Source organism: Palaemon carinicauda, chromosome 35, assembly GCF_036898095.1.
Source record: "Palaemon carinicauda isolate YSFRI2023 chromosome 35, ASM3689809v2, whole genome shotgun sequence".
In the NCBI taxonomy this organism is placed as follows: Eukaryota; Metazoa; Arthropoda; class Malacostraca; order Decapoda; family Palaemonidae; genus Palaemon; species Palaemon carinicauda.
In genome coordinates this window covers 13,399,210-13,418,716 of record NC_090759.1, presented here as the reverse complement: position 1 = coordinate 13,418,716, position 19,507 = coordinate 13,399,210, and the positions used below count along the sequence as shown (strand labels likewise).

Genomic DNA, 19,507 nt, shown 5'->3' with positions numbered 1-19,507 from the left:
TTCGAAGAAGCTTTCTAATATCATCAAGGCCAAGTGGACTGCTAATAGCTCCTTGCCGTTGATGTGCATGCTCTTCTGACTTGAGGTCCACAGACTCGAGCATTCCCGACCGTCCAGGGTCGCACCCCAACCCAAATCCGACGCGTCCTGAGGACAACACGTGGTTTGGGTTCTTGACTGCTAGGGATAGTCCCTCTCTCAGACTGATATTGCTGTCCCACCATTTCAGGCATGCCTTTACTGGTTCGGAGACTGGGAATGATACCGTCTCTAATGTCTTGTCCTAGTTCCAGTGAGAGGCTAGATGGAACCGGAGAGGCAGAAGGTGTAGTCTCCCTAGTGAGACAAACTGCTCCAGGGATGAGAGAGTCCCTACGAGACTGTTCCAACTCCTGACTGAATAAAAGTTTCGTTTCAGCATTAGTTGGACTTCGAGCAGGGCTTGACTGCGAATCTCCATCCCCAAATATAGAATAATCTGGGATGGGATCAGTTGGGACTTTTAGGTTGACCAAAAGTCCCAACTCCCTGGCCAGACTCAACGTCCAATGTAGATCCTGCAGACAGCGAAGACTGGACGATGCTCTGAGAAGCCAGTCGTCCAAGTACAGGGAGGCTCGGATCCTCGATAGATGGAGGGATTTTGCCACATTCCTCATGAGCCTCGTAAACACGAGAGGCGCAGGACTGAGGCCAAAGCACAGGGCTCGAAACTGGTACCCCACATTCCTGTAAACAAAACTCAGAAACGGTTGGGAATCCGGGTGTATAGGAATGTGGAAGTATGCCTCCTGAAGGTCGAGAGAGACCATCCAGTCGCCTTCCATAAATGCTGTCAAGACAGCCTGGTAGACTTCATCGTGAAGTTTGTCTTGACAATGAACACATTGAGCGCACTTGCCTCTTACGTACTCCTGCAGTGAACATGGCTGCCAGATCATTGGAGCCATCCCTGAGGGACTTGTTCCTGCAGAGAACGTGGCTGTCAGATCATTGGAGCCATCACTGAAAGCCTTGTTTATGCATGACATAATTGTACAGCAAAACTTCAGAGGCTCGAAAATAGCTGTGAAGTCGACCTGTAAAATCTTGGAGCGTCTCATGGCCAGGCGCCAGGGAGAGTCTATGAGGTTTGAGAAGTCTATCTGGGCAGAGACAGGAACTCCCAAGCCGAAAACTTCTCTCGTGTCATATCAGTCTCTCGCTCTATAAGCCAGTTTAAAAGAAGGGAAAGCAAAGGCTGTCTCCCCCAAACTCCTCCTGGTGAAAAACCAGTCGCCTAGCAAACGTAAAGCTCTCTTAGAAGAGCGAGAGAGCACTAGCTTATAAAACAACGGCTTCGAAGTAGCTAGGCCTAGTGTAAGCTCTGACGTTTAGGCGAACGAGGAGCAGCAGTTACAAAAAGATCCCGGACAAAGATCCTTAAAAATCAGCATGATTTATTTAAAGTCCATAGAGGGATAAGCAGCTTTAGGCTCCTCTCCGTCTGACAGAGTCCTCAAGGGAATATCAGTAGGAGGGGGAACAGCAACTTCCTCATCTGAAGGAACCTTGTCCGACAATAGCCGAGTCTCAAGCAAGAGAGAGACCTACCGTGGTGGCAATGCTTTACAAGCAGAGTCCACACGCACTGGTGCATTAGTAGCGGACCAGGACGCAACGTCATGTAACTGCTTGACAGTCTGTGAACTGTCAACAACAACAGGTGCGTGAGGACGCACAGCGTCCACTCGAGACTGCTTTGACCGCCTAGACTGAGCAGTCAAAACAACTCTAGAATGCGGAGGTTGACGCTCAGCGTCAAAACAAGTCAACTCCGATTGTTAGCGAACGTCCTGAACGTCAACAGGAGCATCAGCAAGTGGCCTAACGTCCAAATGTGGCTGAAAATCCACACGAGACCGCATCGAGTGTGGTTCTAAACAACCTGACTGACGTGACTTGGCTACGCCAACGTCAACAGGACGCACAAAGGAACGTTAGGGTGGCTGAAGGCCAGGATCTCGATGAGATAAACGGCTAGGCTCAACGGACTTATCGGCAGAATAGTCTTCCATAAGGGAGGCAAGCTTATTCTGCATGTCTTGCCGTACAACCCATTTACGATCAACGGGAATGGTTGCGGTAAGAGACGAGGGTAACGTCTGTGACCGCAAAACCTTGCCTACAAAAAGACTCTCTGAGTCTGTGTTACGCTTTTGTTAGGCGGCGAGCAGTCTTCCGATGACTGCATAGGGTCAGAGCTGTCCTAATGGTTAAAACCAGGACGCTGGACCTGTCCTGAAAGGACTGACTTTCGCTTAAAGGGCCTCGAAACCTTGTTCCACGGTTTCTTATGCGAAAAGCCTTCGGATGACGAGGAGAAAATCGTCTCTCTCGCCTTATGGTAGGGGTGATCTTGGTAAGATACACCCGATACCATAGAGGGAACGTCTGTTCGCTGATCAAGGCCTCTCGAACCCATAAGTCGTACGACATTACTTCTCCCCTGGGCTTGGGAGCTTGCAAGAGGTCCCGGACTAGGCGAACGACAGGCACGAACAGACGAACCCTCGGTCGCAACACTGATAACACTTTGCGCAATATCACTTTATCACTACGATTTTCTGTTTTGCACTTATTTCACTGAAATCGAATTTTTTAACAATTCACATTAGGTATGAATAAAACTGATTTCTACCTGAAGCACGCAATTCTACCCTCATCAAAAGGTTGTAATTGCGAAATCAGTCGTATAATGTAAGCACATTAATACCAGCAAAAAACAGTAAACATATTTTAAGATAAAAAAATCAGTGGCTGGGGAAGAGACTAAACACTAGTTCATTCAAAACTACGTTTTCAATTTCTCACCGTACATTGCCTTGGGACGAGAATAAAAAACTAAAAACGTTTTATCCTTTCTCCCCGTACAGAGACTAGGGACGAGAGTAACTCGAGAAAAACGTTACCCGCTTGGGACGAGATAAAGATCGGAACGTTTTCTCTCCTCTCTCTCCCTCCGTCTCTATCTCTCTCTCTCTCTCTTGATTTCGCACCGAAGAGAAAAGCCCACTTACGTTTCGTCAAAAAAACAGGTTATTTGACCAAAGGAAAAAACTGAAAGGTTTTTCAATTAAAAAGTTCCTTTAAAATAGAATTTAAAACATTTAAGCTTTGAAAGAAGAATGAAAAAAACGTCAGAATCGATTTACTCTTTCTGCAAAGTGAAACCGTGATACTCTCTCTCTCTATCGTAACGATAGAGCGCAAATTGCGTAGCATAAATAAACTAAACGTTAGTTCATCTTCGAAACAGTACGAAGACTATTCAAAGAAAATCTTTCATAAAATATCTATTAAAAAAATATTCATTTAATAAGTTTTAAATCATTAGCTCTGTAAAAGCTATTTACGATTGAGAGGGCTCAACGTTGTTTAACTTCGGTTTCCAAGTTAGGACCGCCTACTCTCAGGAAAGGTCGCATATAAACAAATCATTAAAATTTATTTTGATGTTTATTATAAATGGAAAGCTAATCGAAGAGGCCTAATAAAGGCGGTTGAGATATAAAATATATAGAGGAAAATCTATAATTAATTTATAACGTGATAAGATAATTGCTAAAAGCCTAAACACACTTCCGTACTGAGGGAAGGGTCGGCCATTTAAAAGTCAAGGAAAGTCCAAAAAACAATCCAAAGTCATCAAAAATTAAATCTATCCAAAAACGAGTTCAAGATTTAAGTTGAAGATAAAACACCTGTACTGCGAAAGCTCAAACCAAAATGAAGTACTTCACCAAATATGTTAAGAAAACTCCAGGTTCTACAGCGAGTATGAATACGTCTTGTCGTCAACGTCGACAGAGAAGAATTGAAGGGTTTGTTTACATGCAAGAGTGGTATCTGGCCGACAGTTGGCGCTGGTGGGCACACCCGCAACCTTCATAGCGATCGCTCGCGAGTTTTTTGAGTGTGTTTTCTGTCGAGCCGCAGAGTTGCAGCTATTATATATTCACCGGCTAAGTTAAATATTTAAAAATTATACCATAGATATGCATAATACATGATCACTCACCAGGCAGCTTCTCAATCATGGAGTATTCAGCTGTCATCATATCAGGAGATACATAAGCACCAACCCCTATGATGGAATCATTTTGAAAATCTGGAGGCACTCCAACAGTAGCTAACGCTGGTCCGTGGTTGCCAGCTGATGCAACCCAAATAACGCCATACTTGTTCACAACTTCATTAGCTAGCTCTCCTAGACGCCTAAACAAAACAAGAATTGATCTTATGGAACATAAAAGTATTATGAAACCAAATTAGATATAAATATGAAATACTTTATAATTCAATAATGTAACAATACTGTACTGTACATGAGGAAACCAATATCCAACCATAAAACACAATTACAATGTAATGTTTATAAAAAAAGCCTAAACGAATGTCTCAAACTTTTCATCTTTCTATACACATCATCATCCTTACTTCAGTTACATATTTATACTTCACAGAAAAATTGTACTATATACATTGTGCTGAAAAACCAAGAGTAAGTTGCACTTAACTGTAATGACTATTACCAGGAAAGAAAAATTGGAAAGTACACAGAACAAGAAAACGAACTTACCCAGAACTACACCAGTGTGCATGTTCACCATAACTCATATTAATAACATCGACTTTATAATGAGGATTTTCCATAACTCTCATCATTGCCCTTGCTAGTGCTGTTCCAGTTTCCATGCTGCTAATCCTGTTATCTCCTGTAATTAAAATCAAAATTTGCGATACAACAATATTGATGCAAAACCAAAATAAATATTCTTAGTACTGTGTAACAAACCTATATACTATAACGCACAAGGATGCACATGCAGTACTTGATAAGTTTCAAGAACAAAAATATCATACCTATAGTGATAGAAACTATTTGTGCTCCTGGTGCAATTCCATTTCTCTCAGGACTGTCAGGAAAATTTGCCGATGCAATTGATGCTACATGAGTACCGTGGCTAGCTGCAAAACAAGCATCTCAATTACAAGCTTTATCATCATTCATTCACCAGTAAATTGCTATAAAGATATTCTTGCTAGGAGAGTTGTTAACGACTACACTGACTGATTGTACAAAATAACTTTTCTATTTTTGAATGTTCCCAATTAGTTATCTTTATGCAGACCCATTATGTATGTTTGACATAATAGAATTTGTTAATAATAGCCAAAATACACAAAGTTTCTATAAGATCATGTGGAGAGTTATAATGACCTCGAATATGACACTATTTCTACAGTAATATAAACTTCAGTAATTTATAAAATGACCACTCAACTTTTACCATATGTATATCTTATACAATGCTATTAGGAAATTAGAAGAATATTCAATTGCAGTTCATTCAATATAAGAATTGGTATGAGTTGAGGGATATCTATCTATCTATCTACCAAGGCACTTCCCTAATTTTGGGGGGTAGCCAACATTAAAAAAATGAGGGGGGATTTTCTTCTCTTTGCTCCTCCCTGCCTGACAAGGCATTCAGTCAAGTTTGGTTGATACTGCTAGGGTGCCACAGCCCACCTTCCCTTTTTATCTACATCAAATGAAGCTTCGTATGCTGAATCCCCTACTGCTGCTACCTCAGCAGTCATCAAGGCAACCGGAGGAAGCAGCAGGCCCTATTAGAACTGCATCCCATTCGGTAACCATTCATTCCCATATCTAGCACTCTGTTTTACCTCTCTCACATCTATCCTCCAATCACCTAGAGCTTTCTTCACTCTAATCATCCACCAAAACCTAGGCCTTGCATTCATCACCTTCAGCAGACAGCCATTTTCCATTCTCTCTACATAGTCAAACCACCCGACACATTCATAACCACTCTAGCTGCCAATTCATTTCTTACACCCGTTCTCAGCCTCACTACATCGTTTCTAACCTATCTAATCGAGACACAACAGCCATACTCCTCAACACTTCATCTTTAACCCATTCAGTTTCTGTCTCTGTATCATCTTTAACCCATTCAGTTTCTGTCTCTGTCACTTTCATTCCCCACAACTCCAATCCATACATCACAGTTGGTACAATCACTTCCTCATACATATCTTCATTCCTAACCCTCAATTATTTACTAATCTCTTCACTGCCCCAAAACACTTTACATCCTTCATTCACTCTCTGGGGTACATTTGCTTCCATTCCATCATACAGAGCAACAATAGAACCATACCACTTAAAGTTTTACTTCAAGTAACTCTCCAATCAACATGACAATCAACCTAGCACCACTCACTCTCGTCTTGCATCTCATAACCTTACTCTTACCTACATCAACTCGCAACTTCCTTCTCTCACATGCTATCCCAAACTCTGTCACGCATCGACTGTTTCAATCCTCAACCAAGCACTCGAGCAGCCACTTCTATATCCACTTCTATCACAACTCCATAACAAATAAATTTAACAACTATGGCAACATCACACATCCCTGTCTTAGCAGCAATCTCACTGGAAATCGCTCGCTCACTTCATTTGCTATCCTAACACACACTTCCCTGCCTATGTATAAACTCTTTAACAGCTTACAACAACCACCTTTTACTAATTCCATAAAACCTCATCACATTCCACGTACCTTCCCTATCGACTCTGATCATAAGCTTTCGCAAGATCCATGAGTGCAACATACACCACCTTAACTTTTGCTAAATATTTCTTGCATATCTGCCAAACTGTGAAAATCTGATCCATACATCCCCTACCTCTTCTATAATCCTCCTGTACCAAGATTGCATCCTCTGTTTTATCCTTAATCCTATTAATTAGCACTCTACCATATACTTTTCCAACCACACTCAACAAACTAATAACCCTTGAATTACAACACTCATGTACATCTCTCTTACCTTTGTATAGCGGAACAATACACGCACACCCCCAGTTCACTGGTACCAATGACAACATAAAACATATATTTAACAGCCTAAGCAACCATTCAAGTACATTCACCCCTCCCCTCCTTCCTTTAACATCTCAGCTCCCACACCAACTATACCAGGTGCTTTTCATATTTGCATTTCCTCTAGTGCTCTTGTCACTTCCTCTCTTGTACTCTATCATTCTTATCTCCCATTACTGGCACCTCAACGCCTGCAATAACAATTATATCTGCTTTCCTATTATCCTCAACATTCAACCACCTTTCAAAATATTCAGCAGACCTTTTCCCTACCTCCTCTCTTTTCAACAACCTTCCATTTTCATCTTTCACTGACTTCATTAATGCCCTTTCTACCACTCTTCCATTTGCCACTCTTACCCATGTATACTTGTTAATCTTTCTTTTTGAAAAACTACAACTTATTACCAGCTCTTGTTCAACACACATCTACCATCATCACTCTCATTTTTACCTGGTACGCCATACTTCCCAATGACATCTAGCTCTCCAGCACTCACTCTACCATTCAAGTCACCCACTACAACTAGGTAATTCCTTCTACACATCTAGTTAATTCATTCCACTCTTCACTTTTCTCACATTTTAGCCCATACACACTAACAAAAGCCCCATATTCCCTGCCCAACCTAACCTTTACCCACATTAAACTAGATAATACCTCCTTCCAGTCTACTACTTCACCTACACACATCCATTCACTAAGCAATAAAGCAACACCCTTTCTTGCTCTTCCTCTTTCAATCCCAGACACTATACCTGTCACTCTACCAAACATCACATCACTCTTCCCTTTTATTTTTATTTCACAAAAGGTAAATACATCCATCTTTCTACTACAAAACATACACCCCATCTCACATCTTTTACTGACTATCATACTACATCCATGCACATTCAGATGCCCCAAAAACTACAGTGTGGAGTGCAGCCACTCTCCACCAAGCTGCTCCTCTTTGAAATCTTGGAAACAAATATACAAGAGAGGATTCCCAGGCCCCTCATCCTGTCCCTTTGTTGCCTCTTATAACACGCAGGGATACGTTAGCGCTAATCTAGTTGTTGTTATGCTCCTGCAGCCACAGGGGACTCAATATAATAATAATAAATCTGCATTCTCCATTATGAAGTTTAGAATGTACTGTACAGTATATATCTTCCCATCACAATCACTGCAGTCCTCATGGAACATATACCAATCAGTGTTATACAGTACTGAATGTATAAATGATGGAAGGATAAAACTACTGCATTCACCATCAGTTCATCATTTCTTAGAGGTGGTTATTTCTAATTTTTCTACATTAGGAACGAAGTGGTGAGAGTGAGAACGGGTATAAGAAATGAGTTAGCAGCTAGAGTGGATATGAATGTGTTGAGGTGGTTTGGCCATGTTGAGAGAATGGAAAATGGATGTCTGCTAAAGAAGGTGATGAATGCAAGAGTTGATGGGAGAAGTACTAGAGGAAGGCCAAGGTTTGGGTGGATGGATGGAGTGAAGGAAGCTCTGGGTGATAGGAGGATAGATGTGAGCGAGGCAAGAGAGCGTGCTAGAAATAGGAATGAATGGCGAGCGATTGCGACACAGTTCTGGTAGGCCCTACTGCTGCCTCCGATGCCTTAGATGACCGCGGAGGTAGCAGCAGTAGGGGATTCAGCATTATGAAGCTTCATCTGTGGTGGATAATGTGGGAGGGTGGGCTGTGACACCCTAGCAGTACCAGCTGAACTCGGTTGAGTCCCTTGTTAGGCTGGGAGGAACGTAGAGAGTAGAGGTCCCCTTTTTGTTTTTGTTTCTTTGTTGATGTCGGCTACCCCCCAAAATTGAGGGAAGTGCCATGGTATATGTATGTATGTACTTCTGTCGAGTTCTTCCATTCTTTATTATTCATAAATTTTATATATACCTCTTCTAGATGCTTGTGGCTATACAATATTGTCAATTTCAAAACTTTATTAGCAAGTATACATAGCCCTTTTAAAAAAAAAAAAAATTAAATATATAAAAGAAAAAAAATAAATAAGAGAAAAAAATTAAAGTAATTTGTGCTTTTACTAACAATATAAACCTTGATCTCTTTATTAGGGAATATACTTTACAGCAAGTTTGCTGACTAGCCATAACTACCTCACCGCTAGTTAGCACGGGGGAGGGGGGGGGTTAGGGGGATAGTACCAGCTACCCCGCTTACACACACGCACACATACAACTGTGTTCTATTGTCACTTTTTATTAAAATGGGAGACTTAGATGTCTTAAGAAAGGGCGTGCTGTTCATTAATTCTCCTGGCCAAGGCCAGGGCAAGCAAGAAAGTCACCTTAAGAGTCAGGTGTGAAGGTCTGATGTCTGACACATGGACCCTCAGTGCTACTTTCTGGGATTGTAGTACCTTAACTATGTTCCCTGAAGGTGGTCTAACTTTCAGCTGAGGGCAGGTACGTTTGGACTCTGTATGAGGATAGACAATTCCAACCGATAGGAAAAAAATCTTTTTCTGTCTAAGAAGAGGCTCAAGGCTGAGCAGTAGCCTTTGACTGTTGAGACCGAGAGGAATCTCCTCCCCGAGGTGTCAAAGGAACTCCGCTATCATTGGAGTAGTGGCGTCAAGAGGGGTGATAGCCTTCCACTACCTCCACCACAGAAGACTGCCCACCTTGCCTGGTAGACGTCGGTTGATGATCTCAGGGGTAACTGGACATCTTTTTCACAATGGGTTGAGCAAAGCCTCTCCTCGAGAGGACATGCTGGATAACCTCCCGGTAAGAAGTCGTAGTGCACTCTACGGCTTAAGGAAATCTCCCCTATGTAATTGTCTGCGGGGATAGTGACGTGGAGGGGGGAATCCCTCGGCATCATTGTGAGCAGACGCAGACTGTTTGGAAACTATTCTTTCTGGTGCCACCTTGGAGCAAAGAGGGTCATCGACAGGCTTAGATGTCCTTCCTTGTTGAGTAAACTTCTTATTAGGCCAACCAGCGGGGGAAGGGGGGCCCGCGTCAACATCTATGCTGTCGCCCTGTAGTTGTAAAGCCCCTTGCCAAGTGCTCGGGAAAAAAATATTGACTAACAGTGCCTCACAAACTTGTCAAACAAAAATGTGACAGACAGGTCTACTGTCAGTGAAACTCACAAAGTTGTAACTCTGTTGAGTCCTTGATGATCCAAAGACCACTCAGGGCCAACTATCTGAATCATTTCACTCAGATTGTCCACAAGAACATCTCCCTTGTCCAGGATGAACATGGCGGAAATGGCACCGTGTTGTCTTCGACTCCTCAGTATTCACCAGGTGATTGGCACGAGTGCTGTTCGCTCATCAACACCATGGATTGCCCCAAAAGGAGCTGTTGAAACAACTGGAGGACCAGAAAAGCTGCCCTCATTCAACGAGACTCGTGTGGCAATGTTGTTAGGATTCAATCCAGAATCTGGAGGTCGTGTACTGTAACATGCGGCGTCCCCACCCTTTCTTTTGATGCGACTGTGAAGAGCATCAAATCCAGGTGGTGAGAGGGAAGATCCAACACCCTTGAGGAGGTTGGAATCTGATGCTCGCACGTTAATCCCCAAGCGCTCCAAGAATGACCGGTGGCCTTATCAGACGGAGTAACTGATGTGCTGGTAACGAGCATAGTAGAAAGAAGGTGCTTGACGCCTTCTTCAGTTGCTCCAATCTGGTCTCAACTCCTCGAAGACGGATGAACTGGAATCTCTTGGGGAACAGGAGGTAGCGAGATGACATTCGCTCTCCCATAACCTTGTAATGTTATAATGTACTTATGCATTGATGACAAAAAGCCCGAGTTCGGATGTCTCTGTGAACGCTTATGTTCACGTGGATAGCCAAGAAACTCACTCTCGTACCTCAGACAGTGGATAGGTATGTAATGATGTGTATGCCTTCTTGCCAAACTTGAGGATTATTCTGCCCCTGGTGATAACTCGGTCATACGGTGGGGTTCGTAAACAACTCTATTGTTCTTGTAAGCCCTTGCAGGAGAGAGCTCTTCATCCAATTAGATTACCTACTAATGAGCCTGGGTCATGTAAATCACTCATCAGTATGCACGAAGAAGTTTGGAGAGTGGATCGCAGCAATCCAGCATTGGGATTCGCTACAGGGACTGGACGAATCATGCTGGTTGGACGAGTTATGGTTGAAGAAGATACGAGTGCTACCTCATCATCCCATTCTAATGAGACGCACTACGAGGGGCTATAGAAAGAAATGAATGAAAAAGACCCTTCTCAATATACCACGGGGAGGAGATCACTCTTTAAGAAAACCTAACTCACAGGCGAGGAAGGTTTTCCTCCTGAAAAAAGCCGGACGATGTTTTGGACTTCGGACTGACCTAACTTAGGTTGAGGGGTAGAATTGTCAACAGTACACTGATGAGCAAAACAAAGTTCAAGCTCCGGGTTGACCACATTTGCAGGATCTAAATTGCTGTTGCACAAGACCCGAGGGAGCCTTCGCAAGCAGTGACAAGGTGAGGCGATAGAACCAGTTAATGACACTAGAGGCTATGTTAGTACCCATTACCTTCAGACTCTCCAGAAGGAAGACCAAGGTCAACTTCCGAGGAAGCTCGTACACTTCCCGTGCCTCTGACTGGATCCACTCCCACAAGTACCTATCGCATTGTGAACATTAAAAATGATCATGAGCAAATAGCTAACAAAGCAAAGAGATTCCTCGAATCAAAGTTTTTTTATCGTTTGTAAACACAAGAATGAGCTGATTCCACCCCTCCCCCTTTAATTAGAGAATAAAATAACCCTAAAGGATTATGTCTTGTGAGACCATTGTTCCATGAGGGCATGATGGAGTGAGGCGGAGATCACAAGGGATTGGAGAACGAAACCATGCGAGTAATCCAATGAGTTCTCTAACTGGTAGAGAAAAGAAGTTAGAGATAATAACCTCAACGGATAAAGTTTCCCAAGTTTGTTCAGGACTACAGAGGAAAGAGGCATAAGGAAGTAGGGGAAAATCCTTCGTATCTGCAGCAATCACTGGGTAGGATTATGTATCTACCTTCCTGGCGAGGTCCGGCGGTGTATGGGCGAGAGCGCATGCACAGCTCTCAAATTCCTGTCATCCATTTACCTTTTATATGAAGATGTACACTTGTAAGGTAACAAAATACCAAAACAAAGTAACCTAAATGGTTAGCGACAAGGAGATGAGGAGGCGACTGATCGTCGGAGTCCAAAATACATCAATCTTCAAGTAGTAGTAGTAGTAGTAGTAGTAGTAGTAGTAGTAGCGGCAGCAGCAATAGTGGTAACAAACGTTCGTGTGTGTTGAACATTTACGTGTTGAACATTAGTGAGAGCTGACGAGAAGAGGTGTGCCAACGTAGAAACGAATGCACATGTCACTTAAGTGAGTGACTTTTCATTTTTAGCTGTATAGCGAGATGAAGCTCGCACAGGTACCGCTTACTCAAAGAAAGAAGACAAAGTTCTAATAAGATGTTCAGTATTACATCTTGAGATGTGGGCCGTTTTCACTGAACTTGTGTGCTACATCACACGTTCCAAGAAGCGAGTGAGGTATCAAATGTGAAGGCTGACGGGTGCACTGCAATCCTTCTAAAATTGGGAAGTGCCAGGTTAGATTCCAGGAAAACTGCATGCAGTGAACTCCCTCAATTGTATGTCGTGGTGAAACTGTGAGCACTAGTGAAGTAGCACGAGTTGTAGTAACCATAAATTGAAGTTTTGTGCGTTGCCAAAGTAGCAAGCACCTCAAATTAGCACCCACATGTGCGCTACCAAGGTCATGCACACCAGCATTGATTTAGTAGTGCTCGCTCCTGCTCTGGAAAGAAAGTCTAGCATGTGTATTGTCTAAAAGACTAAGAGCTTGCTGCAGCAATAGCAAGGACAAGTGCAGTCACAAACTAGAACTTGGTCGCAAGCTGGAACTTGGTTGCGAGCTATAAGTTGGTCGTAAGCTGGTGAATGGTGTCGTCTAGATAATGACTAACGATGACCTAGCGATCACTCTGGACCATGTCGATCATCTCTGCTGTCAGCGTTGCAAGCTGGAGGTAGGATCGTTGTAGGCGAGATCTCTTTGATCATGAGAAGAGCTCTCATGCAAAGTTGGCAATATTGCACTGATCGTCACAACTCCCTTGGGAGTGTCACGAAGCAGGAACTGGACAAGTTGAGGAGACAGGAGGAGACGAATCTGATGGGCGAGACAGGACATCTGGCTGAGATAAACTGGAAGGGCGAGACAGAACAGCTGAGCAAGATGAACTGGTAGGGCGAGACGAGACAGCTGGGCGAGACGAACTGGAAGGGCGAGTGAAGAAGTACAATTGTCAGACGCTTCGGCCTCGCCGGCAAGGTATCATGGCTGCACCCGACCTAAGAGCTACCTAATCCTCAAGCTCTGATGAACCCCGCTCCGAGGGGCTAGAGAAAGGTATGGAAAAACCCAATAAATTTCTCTTAGCCACATGTGGCGGAGATTACGCTGGGAAGGACTGGATCCACGAACAGGAAAGGTGTCCACTATGAGTAGCAGGGACAAGCATCAGACTTTTCACTCCCTGTGCCAGCTTACATCTCCGAACGAGGGAGTGCGTTGTCGTTGGCACTGAAGAGACCACTCGGGAAATGACCTAACCCGCAAACGGGAAAGGTGTCCCGAGAGGAGCAGGAACATGCTTCCTACTTGCACTCTCCACTGACTGACATCTCAGGAAGTGTGCGTGCGCTGTCGTCAGTACTTTAGAGACCACTCGGGGGAGGACCTAACCTGTAAATGGGGAAGGTGTCCCCCTCAGAGGAGCAAGAATATGCTTCAGACTTTGCACTCCCTCCGCCGAGTGACACCTCAGGACAAGGGAGTGCAGCGTCGTTAGCGATGATGCAAGACCAAGGACGAGCTCTGGGTCATCTGCAAGCGGCCTTCTTGTAAAAGATAGTGAAGGTGCAGCAACAGAAAAAGACTCCCCTGTGGAGAAGGGTAGAGCTGCTTCGCTAGGGTAAGCAGTGGAATCCTCCAGACCTAAGGTTGTCCAGCGTTCAAGAGAAAAATTGAAATCCTCTTCGACTTCCCCTATGCAGACTCCTAAAGAGTAACACTCTCACCTGTAAAAATAAAACAAAAACTAAAAGAGCAAAATTAGTAAAAGGCCAGTCAAAAAAGGTCAATCGGTAGAGAGAGCGAGCATCCGCTCTCTACCAAGCCAAAAGCAAAAGTGACGATAGAATACAGGCGTGTGTGTGAACGGGGTAGCCAATACTAACAGCCACCCTCATGCTAAATAGCGGTGGGGTAGTTACACCTTGCTAAAAGTCTTATGACTAGTCTTCCAGCTTCGCCGGAAGTATGTTCCCTAATCAAGAGTGAAATGATTTGCACTGTATTAGTGACGGAATAAACTTCTGCAGTCACAATCTTCACTTACTTAACACAACAATTTTCATAGACAATGCCATCAGACTGAAAAAGTAACCCCCTCTCTTAAGGCAGTATATTTTCTTTTACTTACTATGTTATTCACACCAGACTTCTGAAAACCACGAATCATACATGCAAAATCTAATAGTATAAGTTTAGTGCAAATACATTACAGTTAATTTACAAGGTGCAAGGTAAACTAGTACTGTACTATACTCTTAATACTGTAAAAATCCAACACAAAACTTACAGCACATGCCCACAATTTCTAAAATGTTTCCATCATTGTGAACGTTAATTGATATGTTGTACTGATCCGCCTCCGTAAGCGAGGCCCACTGGTGACAAAGCCTATACTCGCCCAAATGGATTCCAGATTCCAATTCTCCTCGCTCTGATGTGTCGATACAAGCTCTGAAAATTATATCAGCAATTATTACGATAGTGACTATCTACTTTTTCACCTTAAAAATTTGCTTTTGTTGGCTAGTATGATGGTTATTACAACAGAATTCAATAAAGGAAGCATTTTGTATCGTATTATAGAGAAACCACTTTTTCTCCATAAACAAAGCAAGAGTTTTTCCTTTACTTTCAAACATTCTTGACCTTTTTATAATGCACTGAAGTACAAATACGTAACATAGCTACAGTTAACCTTTGATTATGCACAGTAATTCAATAATTACTTTCTAATAATACAAATTTTAATAAAATTTGTATTTTTCCCAGCCATACAAACCTGAGTCATTTATACGGGTAACTGCTAGTCATGTTTTCCACAACCAGCCAATGAAAGAAAAACTAGTTTGATTGCATTACGCTTCACTGATAGCCAACCATAGTGCATATGCAAGGCACAAGAGGGCTCTTGCTCACATTGCCTCCTCACAAGACTCACCTGGTCAAAGACTTGCAGGGCAGTTAAGTTGGGAACTTTGGTAAATGATTCAAGTTTGTATAGCTAGGAAAAAAACAAATGGTATTGAAATTTAAAGTTTAAAAGGGAGATAAAGACAGAAATTGATTGTTGAAAGTTTTCGAGGAAGTAATGAAAGTTACAAGGTAGAGCATACTAATTATTCCAGTACTGATAGTGAGGTCAAAAGAAACGCCAGGAATGACTAAAGAAAATATTTAGACAAGAAAGCAGATGAGGCTGACAAAGCTATGAATTCAGGGAGTGGCTATGGTGTAAGAATCGCTCACAGAAATGTTAATGAAATCTCCACGGGGGCAAAGAAAAAGAAGCACATACCCATCAAAAAGAGAGATGGATCTGTTATAACAACATAAGATGAAGAAAGGCAACGTTGGATAGAACATTTCAGTGAGGTCATGAATAGGAGATATGAAGAGTATAATTTGATTAATACATCTGAAGCTGAGGAAGACCTTGATGTGCCCATGAATGATGCCTATTCTAAAGAGACTAGAGAGAAAGATTGATGGAAAGCTGAGAGATGAACAAGCAGGATTCAGAAAAGGTAAAAGTTGTACTGACCACATTTTCATTTTAAGACATGTACAGCAATATGTAGAATGTAAATATCCACTTTTAATGGCATTTGTGGACTATGAAAAAGCCTTTGATAGTGTGCAACAGCCAATTTTGTGTTGAATCCTGCATTATTCTGGAGTTCCTCTCAAATTGGCTGGGGCACACTATCAAAGGCTTTTCCATAGTCCACAAATGACATCAAAAGTGGCAATGGGGTTCCGCCGACTCGCCTGGACGGGCCGGGAAGATGTCCAAACTTGATCATTTAGAGGAAGAAAAGTGGGAAGAGATGCAGACAAAGAAGTGTGCACCAGCCGATTTTGTGTTGAGTCCTGAATTATTATGAAGTTCCTCTTAAACATGTAAATTTGATTAAGTCTGTTCAAAAGCATAGCAAGTGCAAAATTATTGTTAATGCTGCCCCATCAGAGCGGAGTACTCCAAGGGAATATGTTGACACCTATGTTGTTTATCCTCCTCATGGATTTTTTAATGCATAGTCCAGTTGGGAATGGTGAAGAAGGATTGGACTGCATTGGTATTTGGAAATCAGCTGACCTACAGTATGCTGATGATGCTATCCTTTTCAACAGGATACCACAGGATTTGCAATATTTGCTTACCAGAATGCATGAAATGTCACATGAGGTTGGGCTCTCAAGATAAATAGAAGAAAGACAGATGATGAGATGATGAGAATGGAATATGAAATGGAAGATGAAATATCATTATAAAGAGAAAGAGATTAATGAAATATAACCGTTAAAATATTTAGAAACTATGATCTCTAATACCGGGTCTTTAGAATTGAAGTTTAATGAAAGATTGAGATTGAAAAACGTAAATAAGACAAAAGTTAGGCCAAATAAAATTTGGAAATCAAGACCTGAAACTATATATATAAATCAGGCAACATATCAGTTTAGTGAGATCGGTGTTACTGTATGGACACGAGTCATGGTATGACAATGAAACAATTTCCACCAGATTTTGAACATTTGAGAACAAAGCCCTCTGAAGAATATTGGAGTTAAATGGCCGGACAGGATTAAAAATGAAACTACAAGAGATTACTCGACTACCATAAATGGATGAGATCATGGTGAGGGGTAGATTGAAATGGTTTGAGCATGTTCTTCACGCCTTCCAAGAGATATTGGTTCACCAAATGTTTAGCTGGGCTCCAAAAGGCATTAGAAGAGTTAGAAAACTCAGGCCTACATAGCTGAAGACCATGAAGCATGAAATAGGAGATGATGAATGGAGAAGTATTGATTTAAAAGCTTAAGGTAGAGACGACTGGTGAAATTTAACAGAGTCCCTTTGCGTCAAAAGGCGTAGGAGGAGATGATTTTATTCCTATGCAGATACAAATTCAGACATTTATACGAGTATCTTCCTTAGGAAGGAGAAAGTCTGAGTGAAGTTAAGTGGTATACCCTTCCTCTCAGAAAGATAAAATTACTATAAGTAATAGCAAGAGATGTAAGTGAATCTTTAGTGAACAATGTAGTCAGCTCGTAAAGAGGCAATGATGTACTTTAAATTCTTAGAAAAAAATTCTTTCCAGGAGTGAAGTCTCCAAGAAGTCGAGAGGTATACCTACCCTCTCTGATACAATTACTGTACAATACACAATAGCAAGAGATCAAAAAGATCCGCCCAGGGAACAGAGTAGTCAGCTCATATAGAGGCAAGGCTGCACCATTGAATCCAAGAAGAAAATCTTCACCAGGGGTGAAGTGGTATGAACATAAAGTGTTGCATAATAAAAATGCAATTTCAGCATATCATCAAATAAAGAAATTCCTAGCATTCTTACTTGCATTAAGGTGAAAACCAATTGAAGGCTTCAAGTCCAATCAAGATCACCATCCACCTTAGTGTCCATTATACTATAAATTGCGAAGAAATAATTATATCTGAGGCTAGAACCAGCACGTGTCCCCTGAGGGCTGACAGTTCGGTAATTTGTTGTGCTGTAACCATAATGCTTACCGAAAGGATATCCAAAACTTGCATGTGCCACCATTAAGATGATTGTAAGTAAAAGTGGGTTTTCTCTTCCATCCACTAGCTTTGAGGACTTGTACTACCAAGTGCTATTGTGGAATGCTAAGGTTGCAGCAAGCCCACTTGTATTATGAGCTTGAGGGTGACCCTAATGATGCTTCCCCTGAGGATGTACACTGTAGGCTCTTATGATAATTTCTTTTAATCAGAGATGAAATGTTTCTTAAAACTTTCTTTCGGAACAGCCGGAGCTCGATGAATAAAAAGGGAAAAATATGTCCCAGATATTTGATCCATCAGAAGTCTCACTCTGCTCTCAGGGACAGAGTAACTGGTTGTTCATGTCACCAGGAACCTCTTTGAGAGACAAGATCGTGAAAGAGTTAAAATCGAGATAATTTCCAACCGAAGTCTGGATTTTTTTCACTGAAACGGAAGAAAAGTGACAGGTTCACTGATGCCATGTGATCGAGAGGGGGGTACCCTGGCTACGCTTCCCCTGAGGATAGCAATTTTTCATGTTAAATCCTGAGCAATAGGGTGATCATGTTCAGGATGAACTTCACTTCTGATCTGGGGGCAACAAAATGAGGGGTGATACACTGTATCCTTGGATCCTTGGGCAGAGGGGTCGAATCACTCTGTTCACCAATGGGCTTCTTGAGAGACAAGACATGAAAAAGTCTAATTGAGAATTACTAGACTCTGGTCCTTGTTATCAAATTGAGAATAAGGTACTTGATCCCCCAAAAATATAGTACTTCTGAATTGAATTTCCGGGAAAAAAGACCCTGGAAGTAGATTTGTTTTCCTTGGCTGGTAGTAAAGTAAAACCAAAGTAAAAATGGGTCATAAGCCCTGATTGAACCCCTCCTGTCTGGGATTATGATGATAATCTTAGGAGATAAGAAGTGCCTTCCTTCCATGACTCAATAGTACAAGGGAGGGGCGTTACTCCTAGGAGACAGGTCTATCCTTTAAAAACCTTGGTAACAAGGGTATCGATAGTTCTCCCAGGGAGGAGAGTTCCAACTATCTTAAACAAGGGCCTGATTCAAGATCCAGAATTAGATCTAAACTTCCAAGACTGGTACAGGATCTGTTTTTGCAAATTGTTAAACAGTTTGTATTCAAAGAGAAAAGGTCTTGATAAAGCTCCAAACTCTAAAATAATCCCTAGTACAAGGGTTCTATTTGACCTGAATAATCTTCGTTCTGTTGACTAACTCTCCCAAGGGAAAGTGTTAGTTAGATTTCTAATGTGCCATGTCAACAAACTTACTGCCAGTTAGTCTTAAGAGTGATTGCTTACAGCACTCTTTGTTCGGTCCGGCGGTCTTCTCAGATTTTATCGAGAAGTTCTAGACCCCGAGGACCCAATCTTATACATAAGAATTTGTGTGTCCATCTGAATCCCTTGGATCTCCTGGTCTTATCCTCCAGAGTTAAGAGAGTATGACATCAGCCATTACCTTAGTTTTGGTAAAAATGGTGGCTAACAAAATATCTGGCAAAAATTACAAATTCGGAGACAATTTGTATTTTTCTTAACTAATACAAACCTGAAGTTGTTTATGTGGATTACCTTTCAGCTTAGCAGGAA

The 19,507-nt window shown here is 42.1% G+C and overlaps 1 protein-coding gene across 1 annotated transcript in view; it reads right to left on the bottom strand.

Moving 5' to 3' along the window:
- The window catches only part of TppII (Tripeptidyl-peptidase II), a 162,451-nt gene that overhangs the window by 101,907 nt on the left and 41,037 nt on the right, over positions 1-19,507 (bottom strand). Inside the window, exons 6-9 of the mRNA XM_068358249.1 lie at positions 14,641-14,804; positions 4,906-5,010; positions 4,622-4,757; positions 4,061-4,257 (exon numbers count right to left, since the gene is read on the bottom strand). Coding sequence (XP_068214350.1) covers positions 4,061-4,257; positions 4,622-4,757; positions 4,906-5,010; positions 14,641-14,804 — 602 coding nt within the window. The remainder of the gene's footprint in view (positions 1-4,060; positions 4,258-4,621; positions 4,758-4,905; positions 5,011-14,640; positions 14,805-19,507) is intronic.